The sequence below is a fragment of the Chrysemys picta genome, chromosome 22 (genome assembly GCF_011386835.1).
Source record: "Chrysemys picta bellii isolate R12L10 chromosome 22, ASM1138683v2, whole genome shotgun sequence".
NCBI lineage: Eukaryota > Metazoa > Chordata > Testudines > Emydidae > Chrysemys > Chrysemys picta.
This window is the reverse complement of record NC_088812.1, coordinates 2,008,079-2,022,835: the sequence shown is the minus strand read 5'-3', so window position 1 is coordinate 2,022,835 and position 14,757 is coordinate 2,008,079. Positions and strand designations below refer to the sequence as shown.

Genomic DNA, 14,757 nt, shown 5'->3' with positions numbered 1-14,757 from the left:
CACTCCCCTCCCCCCTCCCCGGCAGAGCGCCGGGGCACCTGGAACGAGCGCAAGCGGAGGACGCTGGAGCGCATGAGCGCCGGGGAGGAGTTGTGCAGCTTCGCCAGCTTCCGCCCCGCCACCCTCACCGTCACCAACTTCTTCAAACAGGTAACGGGCGGCGCCCCCTGCTGGCGCAGGGGGGGGTTGCTTTGCTTTTAGTATGGGTGGGGCTCGGCGTGGACGGAGGCAGCATTTAGGGTGCTTGGGGGGCAGAGCTACTCTGGGTGCGATGGGCTGCATTTGGTTTGGGGGCGGGGCTTGGAGCACCTGGGGCCATGGGGGGTGTTTGCTTTGGGGGTGGGGCCAGCCCCTCTGCTCTAACCCCCGCCCGGCCCAGCAGGAAGGCGACCGTCTGAGCGCCGAGGACCTGTACAAGTTCCTGGCGGACATGAGGCGTCCATCCTCGCTGCTGCGCCGGCTGCGGCCCATCACAGGTGTGGCTGGCAGGGACGGCGCGGGTGGCGGGGGCCGCTGGGCACCGCCGGGCTCTGTGTACCGTTGGGGGGGTTAGGGGCCCGTATGCAGATGTAAGGCCCCCCAGGGAAGCTGACTATGCCCCCTTCAGGGGGCGGGGCCCCGGGGACAGCTGCAGAGCCACACCCACAGGGGCTGCTGCACCCAGGGCAGCCCTCACGGCTGCTCTAACCTACATCGAGGCCAAAGGAGCCCCCCGGCGGCCCTGGGGGAGGGGAGTTCCATGCCCCGCCCCATGTACCCCCAAGCTCCACCCCCTCCCAGGTCCCACCTTCTCCCTGCCCTGGGCCAGGTGCCCAGCGCCATCCCCTGTTGACGTCTTCCTCGAGCCCCTTCCCACCAGCCCCTGGGCTCAGTCCGGTGTGGTAGTGTAGCCACGGCCCTCCCTTCCCATCAGCCACTGGGCCGGCTCTGGCCGTGGGGCTCTGCCCCATAGCGCTGAGATCCTCACGGCCCGTCGCCTCCTCTCCCCAGCTCAGCTCAAGGTGGACATCTCACCGGCGCCCGAGAGCCCCCACTACTGCCTCTCCCCGGAGCTGCTGCACGTCAAGCCCTACCCGGACCCCCGGGTGCGGCCCACCAAGGAGATCCTGGAGTTCCCGGCCCATGAGGTCTATGTCCCCCACACCACCTACAGGTGGGTGGCAGCTGAGTGGGCACCTATGGGCGCCGCTGCCCTCTCCCGGGGAGTCACTGGCCGCGCAGCGACGCACGGGCACTACGTAATCGGCCATCAGCTGAGCGCTTTGCTGATCCACGGGGCCGGGCGCGTCTGCTGGGACCCCTGGGACGGCGAGGGGGGCTGGCTACCAGCCCTGAGCCCCGAGTGCACCGGGAAAATGTGACTCGGGGGGTTAGTTTGACCTTTGGCCCTGAAGGGCAGCAACAAAGATGGGGTGTGGGGAGCTGGGGCTGGGATAGTGGGGGCTGCGGGTCGGGAGTGAGGGGCACTGGCAGAGCTGGGGGGACCAGGGCTGGGTTTGCAGGGGGCTGCGGGTTGGGAGTGAGGGGCTCTGGTGGAGCTGGGGACGTAGGGCTGGGTTTGCAGGGGGCTGTGGGTTGTGATTGAGGGGCACCGGCATCGGGGGGGACCAGGGCTGGGTTTGCAGGGGGCTGCGGGTCGGGAGTGAGGGGCACTGGCAGAGCTGGAGGGACCAGGGCTGGGCAAACGGGCTGCAGGTCGGGAGTGAGGGGCACCGGGAGAGTGGGGGGGACAGGACTGGGATAGCGGGGGCTGCGGGTCGGGAGTGAGGGGTACCGACGGGGGGGGGCGGGGCTGGGATAACAGGAGGGCTGCGGGTCGGGAGTGAGGGGCACCGGCAGGGCTGTGTTGGGTGGGGGGGAGCTTTTCCCCAATGTCCCGGTAGAAGCCACAGTCACTTTCAATCCAATAAGCCCCAGGAGGAGGGCGGCTCCCCCCTGCCCCGGAGTTCATTTATTTCCCAGGAGAGATTGGGGGGGGGGGGGGAGGCTCCGGTGCTCGGTGCCGGAGCCCTCGTGAGGCGTGTCTGTCCCTCGAGAGCTAGGGGTCCTCCCAGGTCCAGCGGCCCGGCCCGCGCTGCCCGGCCCCTCGTCGCAGTGGCCCCTGGAGCCGGGGTCCCCTCGCGGCAGGGCGGCTCCGTGTGGTTTTCCTCGGCCATCCCGTGGGGCCCGCTCACGTCCTGGCGCCGGCACGAGCCTCCACCTGCCGGGGAGGAGCGGGCAGCTGAGAGCAGGCGGGGGCTGGGCAGTGATCAGCATCCTGGGGGGGACCGATTGGCTTTGCAGGGAGACCACCTGGGCCCTGCCCCCGTGGGCAGCACCCAAAGGAGCCGACCCCGCCCGGGCTCCGGACAAACCCAGGGTCCCCAGCCTGGCTCAGACCCCCTGCCTGCAGAGGCCGGGGGCGGGGGGGTTGTGCCTGATAGCCGGGGATCGTGGGCGACGGGCTAGCGGCTAGTGCGATGGCCACGGGGCACCTGGTTCTAATCCCGGCTCTGCTAGGCCCTCTCTGCCTCAGTTTCCCCGTGGGTAGCGGCTGTGCCCCCCCATGCTCGCCCGAGCTGCCCCCCCCCCCCCGCGGGGGCCTTGCCTGCTCCCAGAGCCGGGCCAGCTGCTCCGCCTGCCTGGCCGCTCGCTGCTGCTGCTGCTGAGCTGTGTCCGCCAGGGCCCGGAGGGTGAGGTTCTGCCGCTCCACGTGCGTCTGGGGAGAGGCGGGGTTCATGTGTGGGGCACGTGCCAGGTCACCCTTTGCTCCCCCTCCCCCTCCAGCTGCTCTCTCCCCAGCCCCCCTTGTGTTACCCCTCTGCCCCCTCCCCGGGGGCTGCCTCCCCCCATCGCCCCGGAGCTGGGGGCCCAGCAGCCCATAGTTGGGGTCCGGATTCCCCCCCCCGTGACGGGGCCGTGCTGAGCCCCCGGGGGAGAGTTGAGCCCTTGGTTCAGAGCTCCCCCTGCTGGCAGCAGCGGTGGCAGCGCAGGCCGGGCCGGGGCTGGGTTTAGGGGTGTCTCACGCCCGGGCCCAGAGCGAGGGGGGGTCAGGGCAGCGTCTGGAGCCGGGAATTCCCGGGGCCCAGGCGCGTCCGTTACCTTGAGAGCAGCCAGCTCCGTGGCCCCATGCCGGGGGCCCCTCCCCGCCAGGCCGGCCAGCGTATCCTCCAGCTCCTGCACCCGCTCTGCCAGCAGGAGGCGCCCCGCTAGCGTTGCCTGGACGGCCTGGGCCGTGCTGTGGGCCTGCAGCCGTAGTGCCGTCTCCTCGGCCTGGCGGGGGGGAGAGCAGAGCTGTGGGGCGACTGAGCCGGGGCTGGGGGTACTCCAAGGGGGGAGAGCAGCAAAAGCATCCTGCCCTGTGCCTCGGTTTCCCCATCTGGGGCTGGTAATCCTGCCCCGCTCTCGGGGCTGATGGCGAGGGGCTGGGTGAGCCCTCAGTTGGGCAGATGAAGCCGGAGACTTGGGGGTTAATAGACACCTGGCCCCTGCCGGGGAGACGCCCCCAAATCCTCTTAGCCCCGGGGCCAGGATCCGGCGGGCTCACCCGCCTCCCGCAGGCTTTGCAGACTCTAAACCATCACCCCCTGCCGGACAGCTGGGGAAACTGAGGTGCAGAGGTGAACCTCGAGGTTTAAAGCTGCGGAAGTGCCAGAGCCAGGAATAGAACCCAGGCGTCCTGGCTCCCAACCCCTCCCCCAGCTGGGTACCTTGAGCCCCTCCACTGCCCCGCGCAGCTCCTCCACGGCCTGCCGGGCCTGGTGTGCCTGGCGCTGCAGGGCCCCCAGCAGGAGCTGGCAGCGCCCGAGCCGGCGCCCGGCCTGCTCCAGCTGCTGCCCCGTGGTGCCGTGGGTCTCGTGCAGCGCCTGGCTGAACTGCAGCACCCCATAGACCAGGATGTCCACCTCGTGCTGCGGGGCAACCCCCGGGGGGGGCCGGGCCGCACCGGGGGGCAGCAGGGCCAGCAGCAGCGCCAGGCTCAGCATCGCTCGGGTGCCGGAGGGCAGGAGACGGCCTTATATGGGCCTGGGGGCGGGGGGAGGTGTGGGGCAGGGCATTGGGTGTCTGGTGAGCGTCTCCTCCCCGCCCCCGGGGCTCCGGTGCCAGCAGACTTTGGCAACTGGCGCGGGTCCAGCGCCCTGTCCTGACGGCTGCCCTGGGGCACGGAGCCCCTGGCCGGGGCAGGGCAGTTGCGAAAGGGGATTGCGTCAGAGAGGCCGCGGCGGGCAGCGACGGGTTAATAGCGGAGCCTGCTCGTGCTCCTCAGATCCCTGCAGCCAGGCGGGGGGCAGAGCCCCTGCGGGCAAACGCAGAGCTCCTGAGATACGGCTAGACCCTGCTCCCCTCCCGGAGCCAGGGAGAGAACCCAGGAGTCCTGGCTCCCAGCCCCCCCACCCCCCTCTAACCACTAGACCCTGCTCCCCTCCCGGAGCCGGGGAGAGAACCCAGGAGTCCTGGGCCCCAGCCCCCCACCCCCCTCTAACCACTAGACCCTGCTCCCCTCCCGGAGCCGGGGAGAGACCCAGGAGTCCTGGCTCCCAGCCCCCCACCCCCCTCTAACCACTAGACCCTGCTCCCCTCCCGGAGCCGGGGAGAGACCCAGGAGTCCTGGCTCCCAGTTCCTCCTCCCGCTCCCCTCCCAGACTGGGGTTCCGGCTGAGACAGGATCTGGGGCAGTCCAGTCCAGTGCAGGGTAGCAGGGGAGGGCACCTGAGCTGGGGGGGGGGGTCTCAAACCAAATCCTCGCCCCACCTTTTCATCCCCCTCCCCCACACTCCTGGCTCCCTGCTGCCCGTTGGCTCTTCGCCTGGCCGCCCCGGAGTGGCCTCGTGATCAGTTCCATCAGGGTCACCGGCGGGCAGCCACGTGCGGGCGGGGTCAGAAGGCACCACTGCACAGCCGGGGAGCTAGGACGCCTGGGTTCTCTCCTCTGCCTTGGCACCAAGCCCCTTCCCCTCTTGGTGCCTCGGTTTCCCTCCCTGCAATGGGGCCGCTGCTGTCCCCCACAGGCCTCTGGGAGGCAGGACCCCGTCCCAGCCCGCAGCAGTGTGAATGGGCGTGGCCGCGCCCCCCTCCCACTGACCCCCTGCGTGTCTCTCTCCCGCTCCCCCAGGAACCTGCTCTACGTCTACCCCCAGAGCCTGAACTTCAGCAGCCGCCAGGGCTCGGTGCGCAACATCGCCGTGAAGGTGCAGTTCATGGCGGGCGAGGACCCCAGCCAGGCCCTGCCGGTGAGTGTCGGCCCCACCCCGAGCTCCCCGGAGCGACAGCCAGCAGGGCACCCAGCTCCTTGTGCCCCGGGGCACGGCCGGGTGTCTGTGCCGATGGGGAAACCGCCCGTCCCTGAGGGACGCGACCGGCGTTGGCCCGGAAGCAGAGTCTGGCCGAGCAAGAGGCTGGGGGGCCCTGGCCCTACATCAAAGCAGCAGCCCAGGGGCGGGAGGGACGGGGTACCCTGGGGGTGCTGGGCCCGCGGCGCCAACAGGAACCCGCTCTTCTCAGGGCTTCACTGAGCCGCAGCCTCCAGCCCATCTCGGATTTCAGGGGCCTGGCTGGAGAGTTTTGCCCCCTCTGGGCTGCCCGGCCTGAGACACCCCAAAAACGCTTCGGGGGGGGCACATGTTGCCTGTAAACTCAGGGCCCTTCGACATGCTTCACATCAGCCCCAAGATCAGATGGGGGGGGCTCCCAGCTCAGCGATGCTAAATGGGGGCCCCCGAAACTTCCGGCCAAAGGTTAAACTCTCTCCAGATCCCAGGGAGGTTGGGCCCGGTGCCTGAACCCCCCATGCAGCACTGTCCCTCTCCCATCTCTCGCCGCTGTGTCAGTCTGTGGCTGTCCTGCCTGTCTGTCCCCCCCTCGCCCGGTGTGATGTTTGTCTTTCACCAGGTGATATTCGGCAAGTCGAGCTGCAGCGAGTTTACGAAAGACGCCTACACCGCCGTGGTGTATCACAACAGGTGAGCGCTGCCCACCGAGCTGTCCAGGCATGGGGCGGGAGGGGCTATTTCAGTTAATACGGTAACCCGTCTAGGGGTGTCTGGGTGTGGGGGTGCTAAGCTGGCTGGGTGGCTATTTCAGTTAATACGGTAACCCGTCTAGGGGTGTCTGGGTGTGGGGGTGCTAAGCTGGCTGGGGGGCTATTTCAGTTAATACGGTAACCCGTCTGGGGGGGGTGTGCTAAGCTGGCTGGGGGGCTATTTCAGTTAATACGGTAACCCGTCCAGGGGTGTCTGGGTGGAGGGGGGTGCTGGGCCGGGCCAGTCTCTGCTGTGGGTCTCCCTAGGACGTGGGCCGGGGCCCAGGGCAGCCCCCCAGCCTGGAGATCGGGGGGTTTCAGCGCCCGAGTGTGGGGATCGGGGGGTGCCCCACACAGACAACTCGGGGCTCCTTGGCCACGGGGGGCCTCACTGCTGCTGCCCCCCAGGTGCCCCGAGTTCTACGAGGAGTTCAAGCTGTGGCTCCCGCCCGCCCTGACGGACAATCACCACCTGCTCTTCACCTTCTACCACGTCAGCTGCCAGCCCAAGCAGAACGCGCCGCTGGAGACGCCCGTCGGCTACACGGTCAGCCGGGCTGGGGGGCCTCCTCGCTGCCCCCCGCCCCAAATCGCTGCCCCTGGAACCTCTCCAGCCCTGGGATCCCCCGCCCCAAATCGCTGCCCCCGGAACCTCTCCAGCCCTGGGATCCCCAGCCCCAAATCGCTGCCCCCCGGAACCTCTCCAGCCCTGGGATCCCCAGCCCCAAATCGCTGCCCCCCGGAACCTCTCCAGCCCTGGGATCCCCAGCCCCAAATCGCTGCCCCCCGGAACCTCTCCAGCCCTGGGATCCCCAGCCCCAAATCGCTGCCCCCCGGAACCTCTCCAGCCCTGGGATCCCCAGCCCCAAATCGCTGCCCCCCCGGAACCTCTCCAGGCCTGGGGCCCCCAGCCCTGGGGCCCTGCCCCCCGGGAACCTCCCTAGCCCGTGTCCCTGCTCCCCAGAAACCTCTCCAGCCCTGGGGCCCCCAGCCCGTGTCCCTGCCCGCCAGAAACCTCTCCAGCCCTGGGCCCCCCAGCCCGTGTCCCTGCCCCCCAGTAACCTCTCCAGCCCTGGGGCCCCCAGCCCGTGTCCCTGCCCCCCAGGAACCTCCCCAGCCCGTGTCCCTGCCCCCCAGGAACTTCTCCAGCCCTGGGGCCCCCAGCCCATGTCCCTGCCCCCCGGGAACCTCCCCCGCCCCTTGTCCATGGCCTCTGGGAACCTCCCCAGCCCCTGGACCCCCCGTCCACCCCATGTCCCTGCCACTGGGAACCTCCCCAGCCCGTGTCCCTGCCCCCCAGGAACCTCTCCAGCCCTGGGTCCCCCAGCCCATGTCCCTGCCCCTGGGAACCTCCCCAGCGCCTTGGACCCCCCAACCCATATCCTTGCTCCTGGGGCCCCCCGCCCTGTGTCCAGGGCCCCGGTCTCATCCCTGCTCTCTCCTGCCAGTGGGTCCCGCTGCTGCAGCATGGCCGCCTGCGGACGGGGCCCCTCTGCCTGCCCGTGTCGGTGGAGAAGCCCCCGCCCAGCTACTCCGTGCTCACCCCCGACGTAAGTAGGCGCGGCTGGTCCGTGGCAGCCCTGGGCACAGGCACCTGGGCCAACTGGCCCCTGGCCCCAGGGGGCACCGGTTGGCTCGGAGGGGAGGTGGGCGTCCAGGCCAGCAGACCCAGTCTGGGACCTCCCCCCACCCAGCACCCTCGCCCGGGCTGGGCTGGGCTACAGGGACCTGCCCCAGTGAGGCCAGGATGGGGGTGCCAGCCCCTTTGAGACAGGAGGCTTTGTCGGGGGGGGGGGGAATGTCCTTCCTTTGGGCACCACCCACCCTGCAACTGGCAGGGAAACTGAGTCATGGGGGCGTGGTCAGATTCCGGAAGGGGACCACCGCTGCACCCCTGCCTGGCATCCGTGCCCTCTGCCCATGGGGATGGGGTGGGAGCAGGTGCGGGGGCTGGGACCCAGGTGAAGGAGCACTGGGGGCAGGGGGAAGGAGTGGGGGTCCGGGGCTCACGGCTCTCCCTCCCCGCCGGCAGGTGCAGCTCCCCGGCATGAAGTGGGTCGATAACCACAAGGGGGTGTTTCACGTGGAGCTGCTGGCCGTGTCCTCGGTGCACACGCAGGTGAGGGCGGGGCTGGGGCAGACATCCTGGGGGGCTGGAGCTGTCTGGTTCCCCAGCGGGGGTGGGGAATGCGGGGTGCTGGAACTGGGCTCCCCGGGAGGCAGGTCGGGGTTGGGGTGGGTAGGGAGGCTGGGGGTGCTCTGTATGGCTTCCCAGGGGCGATGTGAGGCACCGTGTCTAGTTGCTACATGTGGGGCGCTTTGCCAGGCTGAGGGGTGCCTCTGGGCCCTGCCCCTCGTCCGTGGGCACAACCTGTCTCCGGGGCTGGGATCGGCGTCTGTGCCCCCTGGCTCCCGACCCACCATCCCAGTTCTTGGCATCAGGCCATGCCTGCTCGCGGCCCCTCCAGCCCCCTTCTGCCAACGTACCCAGCGTCTCTGTGGCTGACGGGTCTGATCCCTCTGTGCCCGCACTACGTACCTACCGGGGTGGCCCGTGGGGAGCTAGAGCCTGGCGTCGGGGGCCAGGACTCCTGGGTTCATTTCCTTGGGCCCCCCCCCTGCAATGGGGGACGCTAGTGCAAGAGGGCAGAGCGGTGCTGGCCAGTGGTCGGAGATCCCGGGGGCGGGAGCTGGGGCTGGAGCCCCCCGGTGCCACCTGCCCCGTCCCCCGGCAGGACCCCGCCCTGGATAAGTTCTTCACACTGGGCCACGTGCTGGAGGAGAGCCACTTCCCGGTGCGGCTGCGGGACGCCGTGCTGACCGAGAGCAACGTGGAGGGGGAGCTGCGGGCCAGCGTGGCCGGGCTGCGGGGGGCCGGGCTGGGACCACTGCTCGCCCACTGCCACCAGGTCCTGGACAAGCTGCTGCTGCTCATCGCCCGCCCGCCCATCATCGGGGGCCAGATTGGTGAGTGTCCCCCCTTCCCCCCGCCGGGACCTCGCCCTGTGATCGGGGGGGTGCCTGGCCCCCTACCCCGCGGGGACCTTGCCCCCCGATCGCCAGGGGCCGGAGCAGCGACTGCCGGGCTTAACAGGGTCTGGAAAGAGTGTGTGTGGGGGGGTCTGTTGTTTTCTGCAGATCGAATTCTGCCCCCTCCCACCCTACCTCTGCTCCTGGACATTTCACTCACCCCCTTTCCAGGCCTGGGGGGGCTGCACTGGGGCCCTCTCCCCTTTCTCAGGCCAGGTGTTGTTGGCAGGGGGGTGCAGAGCCGCCAGGCTCTTTGTCCTGTCCCCCCCGCTGCTACCGCCCCCGAGAACGGCGCCAACCCCTAAGGGGAGGAGGGGAGAGTTCTGCAGCTGCTCTGATTGGCTGCTCTGCCCCAGGAGGCGGGGCAGAGGGGAAGGCAGCCAATCAGAGGGGCGGTTTTGCACAGTTTATTTCCCGGATGTTACCTGGGGTGCGTGACGTCGGTGTGCCGGAGCCCCCACAATCGGCCCTTGCCCCAGGGGAGCACTAGCCCTGCTGTCCCCAAGGGGAAACTGAGGCACCGGGTGGGGCCGTGGCTTGCACGCGATCAGCCAGCAGGCCAGAGGCAGAGCCAAGGAGTCCCGTGTGCCTGTGCAGGGCTCCCCGCACTGGGCCAGGACTGATGGGGACCTGCTCCCGTGCCCCAGGGAGAGGAACCCAGGAGTCCTGCGGCCCAGCCCTGCCCCGCTCCCCGGCTCACCCCTGCCCCCTTCACGTCTTCCCCCAGTCAACCTGGGCCGCACCGCCTTCGAGGCCATGGCCGTCATGGTGAACCAGATCCACCAGGGACTGGAGGCCAGCCAGGGCCAGCACCACCACAACCCGCTGCTGGCCGCCTACATCCACTTCGCCTTCCGCCTGCCCGCCGAGCCGCCACCAACGGGGGACGGTGAGCTGGGGGCACAGGGCCCCTGGGGGGCTCCTCGGCTGGGGGAACTCCAGGCAGCCGGCCCCTTAACATCCATGGGGCTGCGTGTCCTGGGGGGGGGCAGGGGGGCTGCTGGGGGCCAGTTCCCAGGGGTGTGGTGGAGGCAGGGGCTGCTTCTGGGGAGGGATGAGTGGGAGGAGGAGTCCAGTGGGGAGGGGAGGGCTGCTCCCAGAGGGGTGGGGGCATGGGGGGGGGGTCTGATCCCAGGAGGGGTCTTCTGGGAATGTTTCCTCTGGGGGATCCTCGGGAAGGGGGGCAGAGTTGGACAGGGGAACTGGGCTGAGATGCAGAACTCCTGGGTCCTATCCCCGGCCCTGGGAGGGGAGTGGGGTCTGGTGGTTAGAGCAGGGGGGGCTGAGATGCAGAACTCCTGGGTCCTATCCCCAGCTCTGGGAGGGGAGTGGGGTCTGGTGGTTAGAGCAGGGGGGGCTGAGATGCAGAACTCCTGGGTCCTATCCCCGGCCCTGAGAGGGGAGTGGGGTCTGGTGGTTAGAGCAGGGGGGGCTGAGATGCAGAACTCCTGGGTCCTATCCCCGGCTCTGGGAGGGGAGTGGGGTCTGGTGGTTAGAGCAGGGGGGGCTGAGATGCAGAACTCCTGGGTCCTATCCCCGGCCCTGGGAGGGGAGTGGGGTCTGGTGGTTAGAGCAAGTGGCTGGGAGCCAGGACTCCTGAGTTCTCCAAGGGGGTTAAAATGCCTCCCCCCGCCTTGACTCCCCTGGGTGCGTTTGTTCCAGAGGCCAGGACGCCGCCCCAGGGGGCTGCCATCCAATGCGCCACCCTGTCCCGCGCCACCGGCCGCCCCGCCAGCCTCAACCTGTCCCGCTCCAAGAGCATCAGCAACAGCAACCCTGACCTGGCCACCACGCCCGGCTCCCCCGACGATGAAGTGCAGCAGATTCTGGGCAGCAAAGTAAGGCCGGCGCTGGCTGTGCCCCTGGAGAGGGGTGCCCGGCTCTGCCGCCCCCCCCCGGGCACTCTGCACCCTCCGGGATGGAATCCGCCCCCCGGGATCCCTGCAAGCCGCCGGTCTGGGCACGGCTCCCCTGCCACCTTCCCCGCTTGGTGCTTTCGGGCTGGGCTGCGCTGGTGGTGGGTCGCTCTGGGTTCCCGGCTGAAATCCTGCGGTGGGCAGGGGGCTGGCTGGGCGGGGGGCTCTGAATCCGCCCTCCCCCCGGTGACGGTTTTCGCTGCTCTCTTCTCTCCCGCCGGCCGCGGTGCAGGGGATCGACCGCTCGCACTCCTGGGTGAACTCGGCCTACGCCCCCGGCGGGCCCAGGGCCGTGCTCCGCCGGAACCCGCCCAGCTCCAGCGCCGACCTCAAACAGGTGCCCCTTCCCCTTCTCCGCTTCGCTTGCAGCCCCCGCCCCGGCTGTTCTCTCCGCGCGGCGCTGACCCCTAGTGGGGGGGAGCGAGGACTGCGGCGCCACTTCGCCCGGGGGGGGGGGGGGGAACCTGCGCAGACCCCCATGGGGCACTGGTGGGGGGGGCTGGTCCATCACATCTCTCCTCTGCTCCATCCGCTCACTCCATTAACTCCTCTCCTCCATCATCACCGCCCGCCGCGTCCCACAGGCCTGCGAGCGAAGCTCTAACCGCCTCTCCTCCTTCCTGGAGCGCTCCTCCGCGCCCGCCGCCCCCACCAGGCCGACCGCCAAGAAGGTAGAGGGGGGGGGCGGCCGAGCAAAGTCTGGGGGGCGGGGGGGGGGATAAATGGTTCTTGCCCAATTACAGCTGATCCTCAGTCTCCTGGAATAGACACTTCCCCCCCCAACCCCACCCCGCATCCGCCCATGGAATAGACTGGGGGGGTCTCATGTTCAAAGCATGGGGCTGGGAGCCCGGACGCCTGGGTTCTCTCCCTGGCTCTGAGAGGGGAGTGGGGTCTAGTGGTTAGCGCAGGAGGGCTGGGAGCCCGGACGCCTGGGTTCTCTCCTCGGCTCTGAGAGAGGAGTGGGGTCTAGTGGTTAGAGCAGGAGGGCTGGGAGCACGGACGCCTGGGTTCTCTCCCCGGCTCTGAGAGGGGAGTGGGGTCTAGTGGTTAGAGCAGGAGGGATGGGAGCCAGGACGCCTGGGTTCTCTCCCCAGCTCTGAGAGGGAAGTGGGGGCTAGTGGTCAGAGCAGCGGGGGCTGGGGGCCCGGACTCCTGGGTTCCGTTCCTGGCTCTAGGAGCGGGAAGTGATGTAATGGCTAGAGCTGGAGTACTGGGAGCCCAGAGTCCGGTCCCCTGCCCCCAGCCCTGCCACTGACGTCCTGTGTGGCCTGGGGTACGTCACGTCCGTTTTCCGTGCCTCAGTTTCCCCATTGATAACGCTTGCCTTAGCCTCACTGGGGTGACATGAGGCCTAGTTAACGAACGCCGAGTACGTGCTTGGAGCCCTGCCCTGGAGCTCCCAGTGTGTCGTTAAAGCATTGAATCGGGACCGGGCTCTGATCCCACCCGCAGCCGATGCATTAATCAGAATCCCCGAGCTCCAGAGTCGCTCCGAGCCCCGGGTGCCCCCGGCCGGACACAGAGAGAATGCGGGTCGGGGGGAGACGTCTCCTTTCGGACAGGCTCCATCTATCACCCACCAGCTAAAATCTCCAGCCTGTTCCTCTCCATCCATCTTCTGCCCTGCACCCCTCGTCTCCTCCTCTGCCCTGTCTGAGCCCAGCCCGGCCGCCTCCCTCGCTGGTGTGCCACGGAGCGCTCCGCTGGGCCGCTTTCCTCTCCGGGCTCACAGCCTCAGGCCGGCGGGGGGTCCCGCTAGCCGAGGGCAGGCCTGGCGATAGCCGTGAGCGAACGGAGGGGCCCGGTGTGTTACGGGGGGAGACGCGCTGCAGACTGGCAGCGCCGTGCTGGGGCCAGGTGAACCCAGGGTCTGTCCCGGCCGGAGCCGCTAACGCCTCCACCCCGGAGCGTTTCCGCTGCTCGACCCGCCCGGCAGGCGTCGTGGGGAGCGGGGAACCGTGCCCAGGTCAGGAGAACTGCCGGAGCCAGGCCTGGCTCATGGCAGCAGGGCTGAACCGACGTAGCTCAGTCTCCCTGGGCCTCGGTTTCCCACCTGTGCCAAGGGCTCAGAGCCTGGCCTGGCCGCGGGGGGGCGGGGGAGGCGGTGTGGATTGCAGAGCAGGGAGGGTGATGGGGGCCGGGGGGTAAATCGGTGTAGGAGCAGTGGGGGGAGGGGGAAGACACTCGATGCCCCAGCCCGGGAGGAGACGAGCTCCCCCCGCGGCGTTACCCCCTTGGTGCTGCCGGCCGTGCCCCCCGCCCCTGGTAACCGCCCGGCTGTCTCCTCCCAGCTGCTGCACGAGGAGCTGGCCCTGCAGTGGGTGGTGAGCACCGGCGCCGTGCGCGAGGCCGTGATACGCCAGGCCTGGTTCTTCTTCCGGCTGCTGGTGAGTGCCCGGGCAGGGCCCCCCCTCAGCCTTGGCCTGGCAGCCCCCCAGTATCCGAGCCCCCCGTTAACCCTCCCCCATATAGTGCTGTCCATATAGTACGGGGGGGGGGTCGCTGTCCCTGGCTCATGGGGCGGGGAAGGGGCCGGCGGGTCCCGCTGGGGAGGGAGGCTCCAGGCGGCGGTTCTGGCGGCTGCCGTTCCCGGGCGTCCCCGCGGCCCGTGCCCAGCACCGGCGCCTCTCGCCCGCAGGGGAAGAGCCTGGCCCTGCACCTGCACCAGGCCCAGAAGCTGGAGGCGCCGCGCCGGCAGCGCTTCCCCAGCCGCTTCGTGGACGACATCGCCGCCCTGGTGGGCACCGTCAGCATCGAGATCGCCAGCCGCTACCAGAAGGTGGGTGCCCCCGCCCCCCTTCCCGCTTAGCTACCCCCCACCTTCATCTGTCCCCCCGTAACCCCCCAGCGTGTCCCTCCCTCCATCCCCAGCCTGTCCAGCCCCCCGTTGTCCGTCCATGGCCCGTGCCCCCCGGCCAGCCCCCCATAATCCATCCACATCCCCTCTCTGTCCCTCCCTCTGCCTGCCCTTGCTCGCCCCAGCCCGGCCTGCTCTCTCACCCCACCCGTTGCTCCTGGGCTGCTTGGAGCCCCGTGTCCCTGGGGGGCATTAACCCCCCCCCGGCCTTGTCTCCGCAGGACGTGGGGCTGGTGGAGCACCTCAACAGCAGCCTGGCCTTCTTCCTCAACGACCTGCTCTCCCTGATGGACCGCGGCTTCGTCTTCAGCCTCGTCCGCCTCTACTACAAGCAGGTTGGCTGGGGCGGCCTCCCCATGGGACGTCCTGCAGCTGGGAGTTCCGCAGGCTTCGAAACCCCCAGGGTGTGGGCGGGTCTCCGCTTTGAGCCGCGGCCTCACAACCGGGGTGGGGATGGGCCTCCGGGCTACGGGAGACCAGCCAGTGAATGCCCAGAGCTGGGGAGGGGGTGGGCACGGGGCATCACGGCGTGTACAGCTGGGCCCGGGGACGGGCGAGAAAGGGATGAGCAGAGGAGGACAGCTGGGCTGGCGGGGACAGGCAGGAAAGGGGATGATCGGGGGGGCAGGCGGGAAAGGGGGCATTCGGGGGGGACAGCTGGGCTTGGGGGGGACAGGCGAGAAAGGGGGCGGTCGGGGAGGACAGCTGGGCTGGGGGGGACAGACGGGAAAGGGGGTGATCGGCAGACAGGTGGGAAAGGGGGCATTCGGGGGGGACAGCTGGGCTTGGGGGGGACAGGCGAGAAAGGGGGTGATCGGGGGGGCAGGCGGGAAAGGGGGCGGTCAGGGGGGACAGCTGGGCAGGGGGGACAGGCGGGAAAGGGGGTGATCGGGGGACAGGTGGGAAAGGGGGCGTTCAGGGAGGACAGCTGGGCCGGGGGCAGGCGGAGGGGG

The 14,757-nt window shown here is 69.6% G+C and overlaps 1 protein-coding gene across 1 annotated transcript in view; it reads left to right on the top strand.

Annotated features, from left to right (window-relative positions):
* The window catches only part of DOCK6 (dedicator of cytokinesis 6), a 56,565-nt gene that overhangs the window by 24,744 nt on the left and 17,064 nt on the right, over positions 1 to 14,757 (top strand). The window contains 16 exon segments of the mRNA XM_065575719.1: positions 26 to 150; positions 383 to 476; positions 991 to 1,153; positions 5,093 to 5,210; positions 5,869 to 5,939; positions 6,407 to 6,545; positions 7,447 to 7,548; positions 8,031 to 8,117; positions 8,734 to 8,965; positions 9,756 to 9,917; positions 10,691 to 10,866; positions 11,177 to 11,281; positions 11,529 to 11,615; positions 13,239 to 13,334; positions 13,586 to 13,726; positions 14,026 to 14,139. Coding sequence (XP_065431791.1) covers positions 26 to 150; positions 383 to 476; positions 991 to 1,153; positions 5,093 to 5,210; positions 5,869 to 5,939; positions 6,407 to 6,545; positions 7,447 to 7,548; positions 8,031 to 8,117; positions 8,734 to 8,965; positions 9,756 to 9,917; positions 10,691 to 10,866; positions 11,177 to 11,281; positions 11,529 to 11,615; positions 13,239 to 13,334; positions 13,586 to 13,726; positions 14,026 to 14,139 — 2,012 coding nt within the window.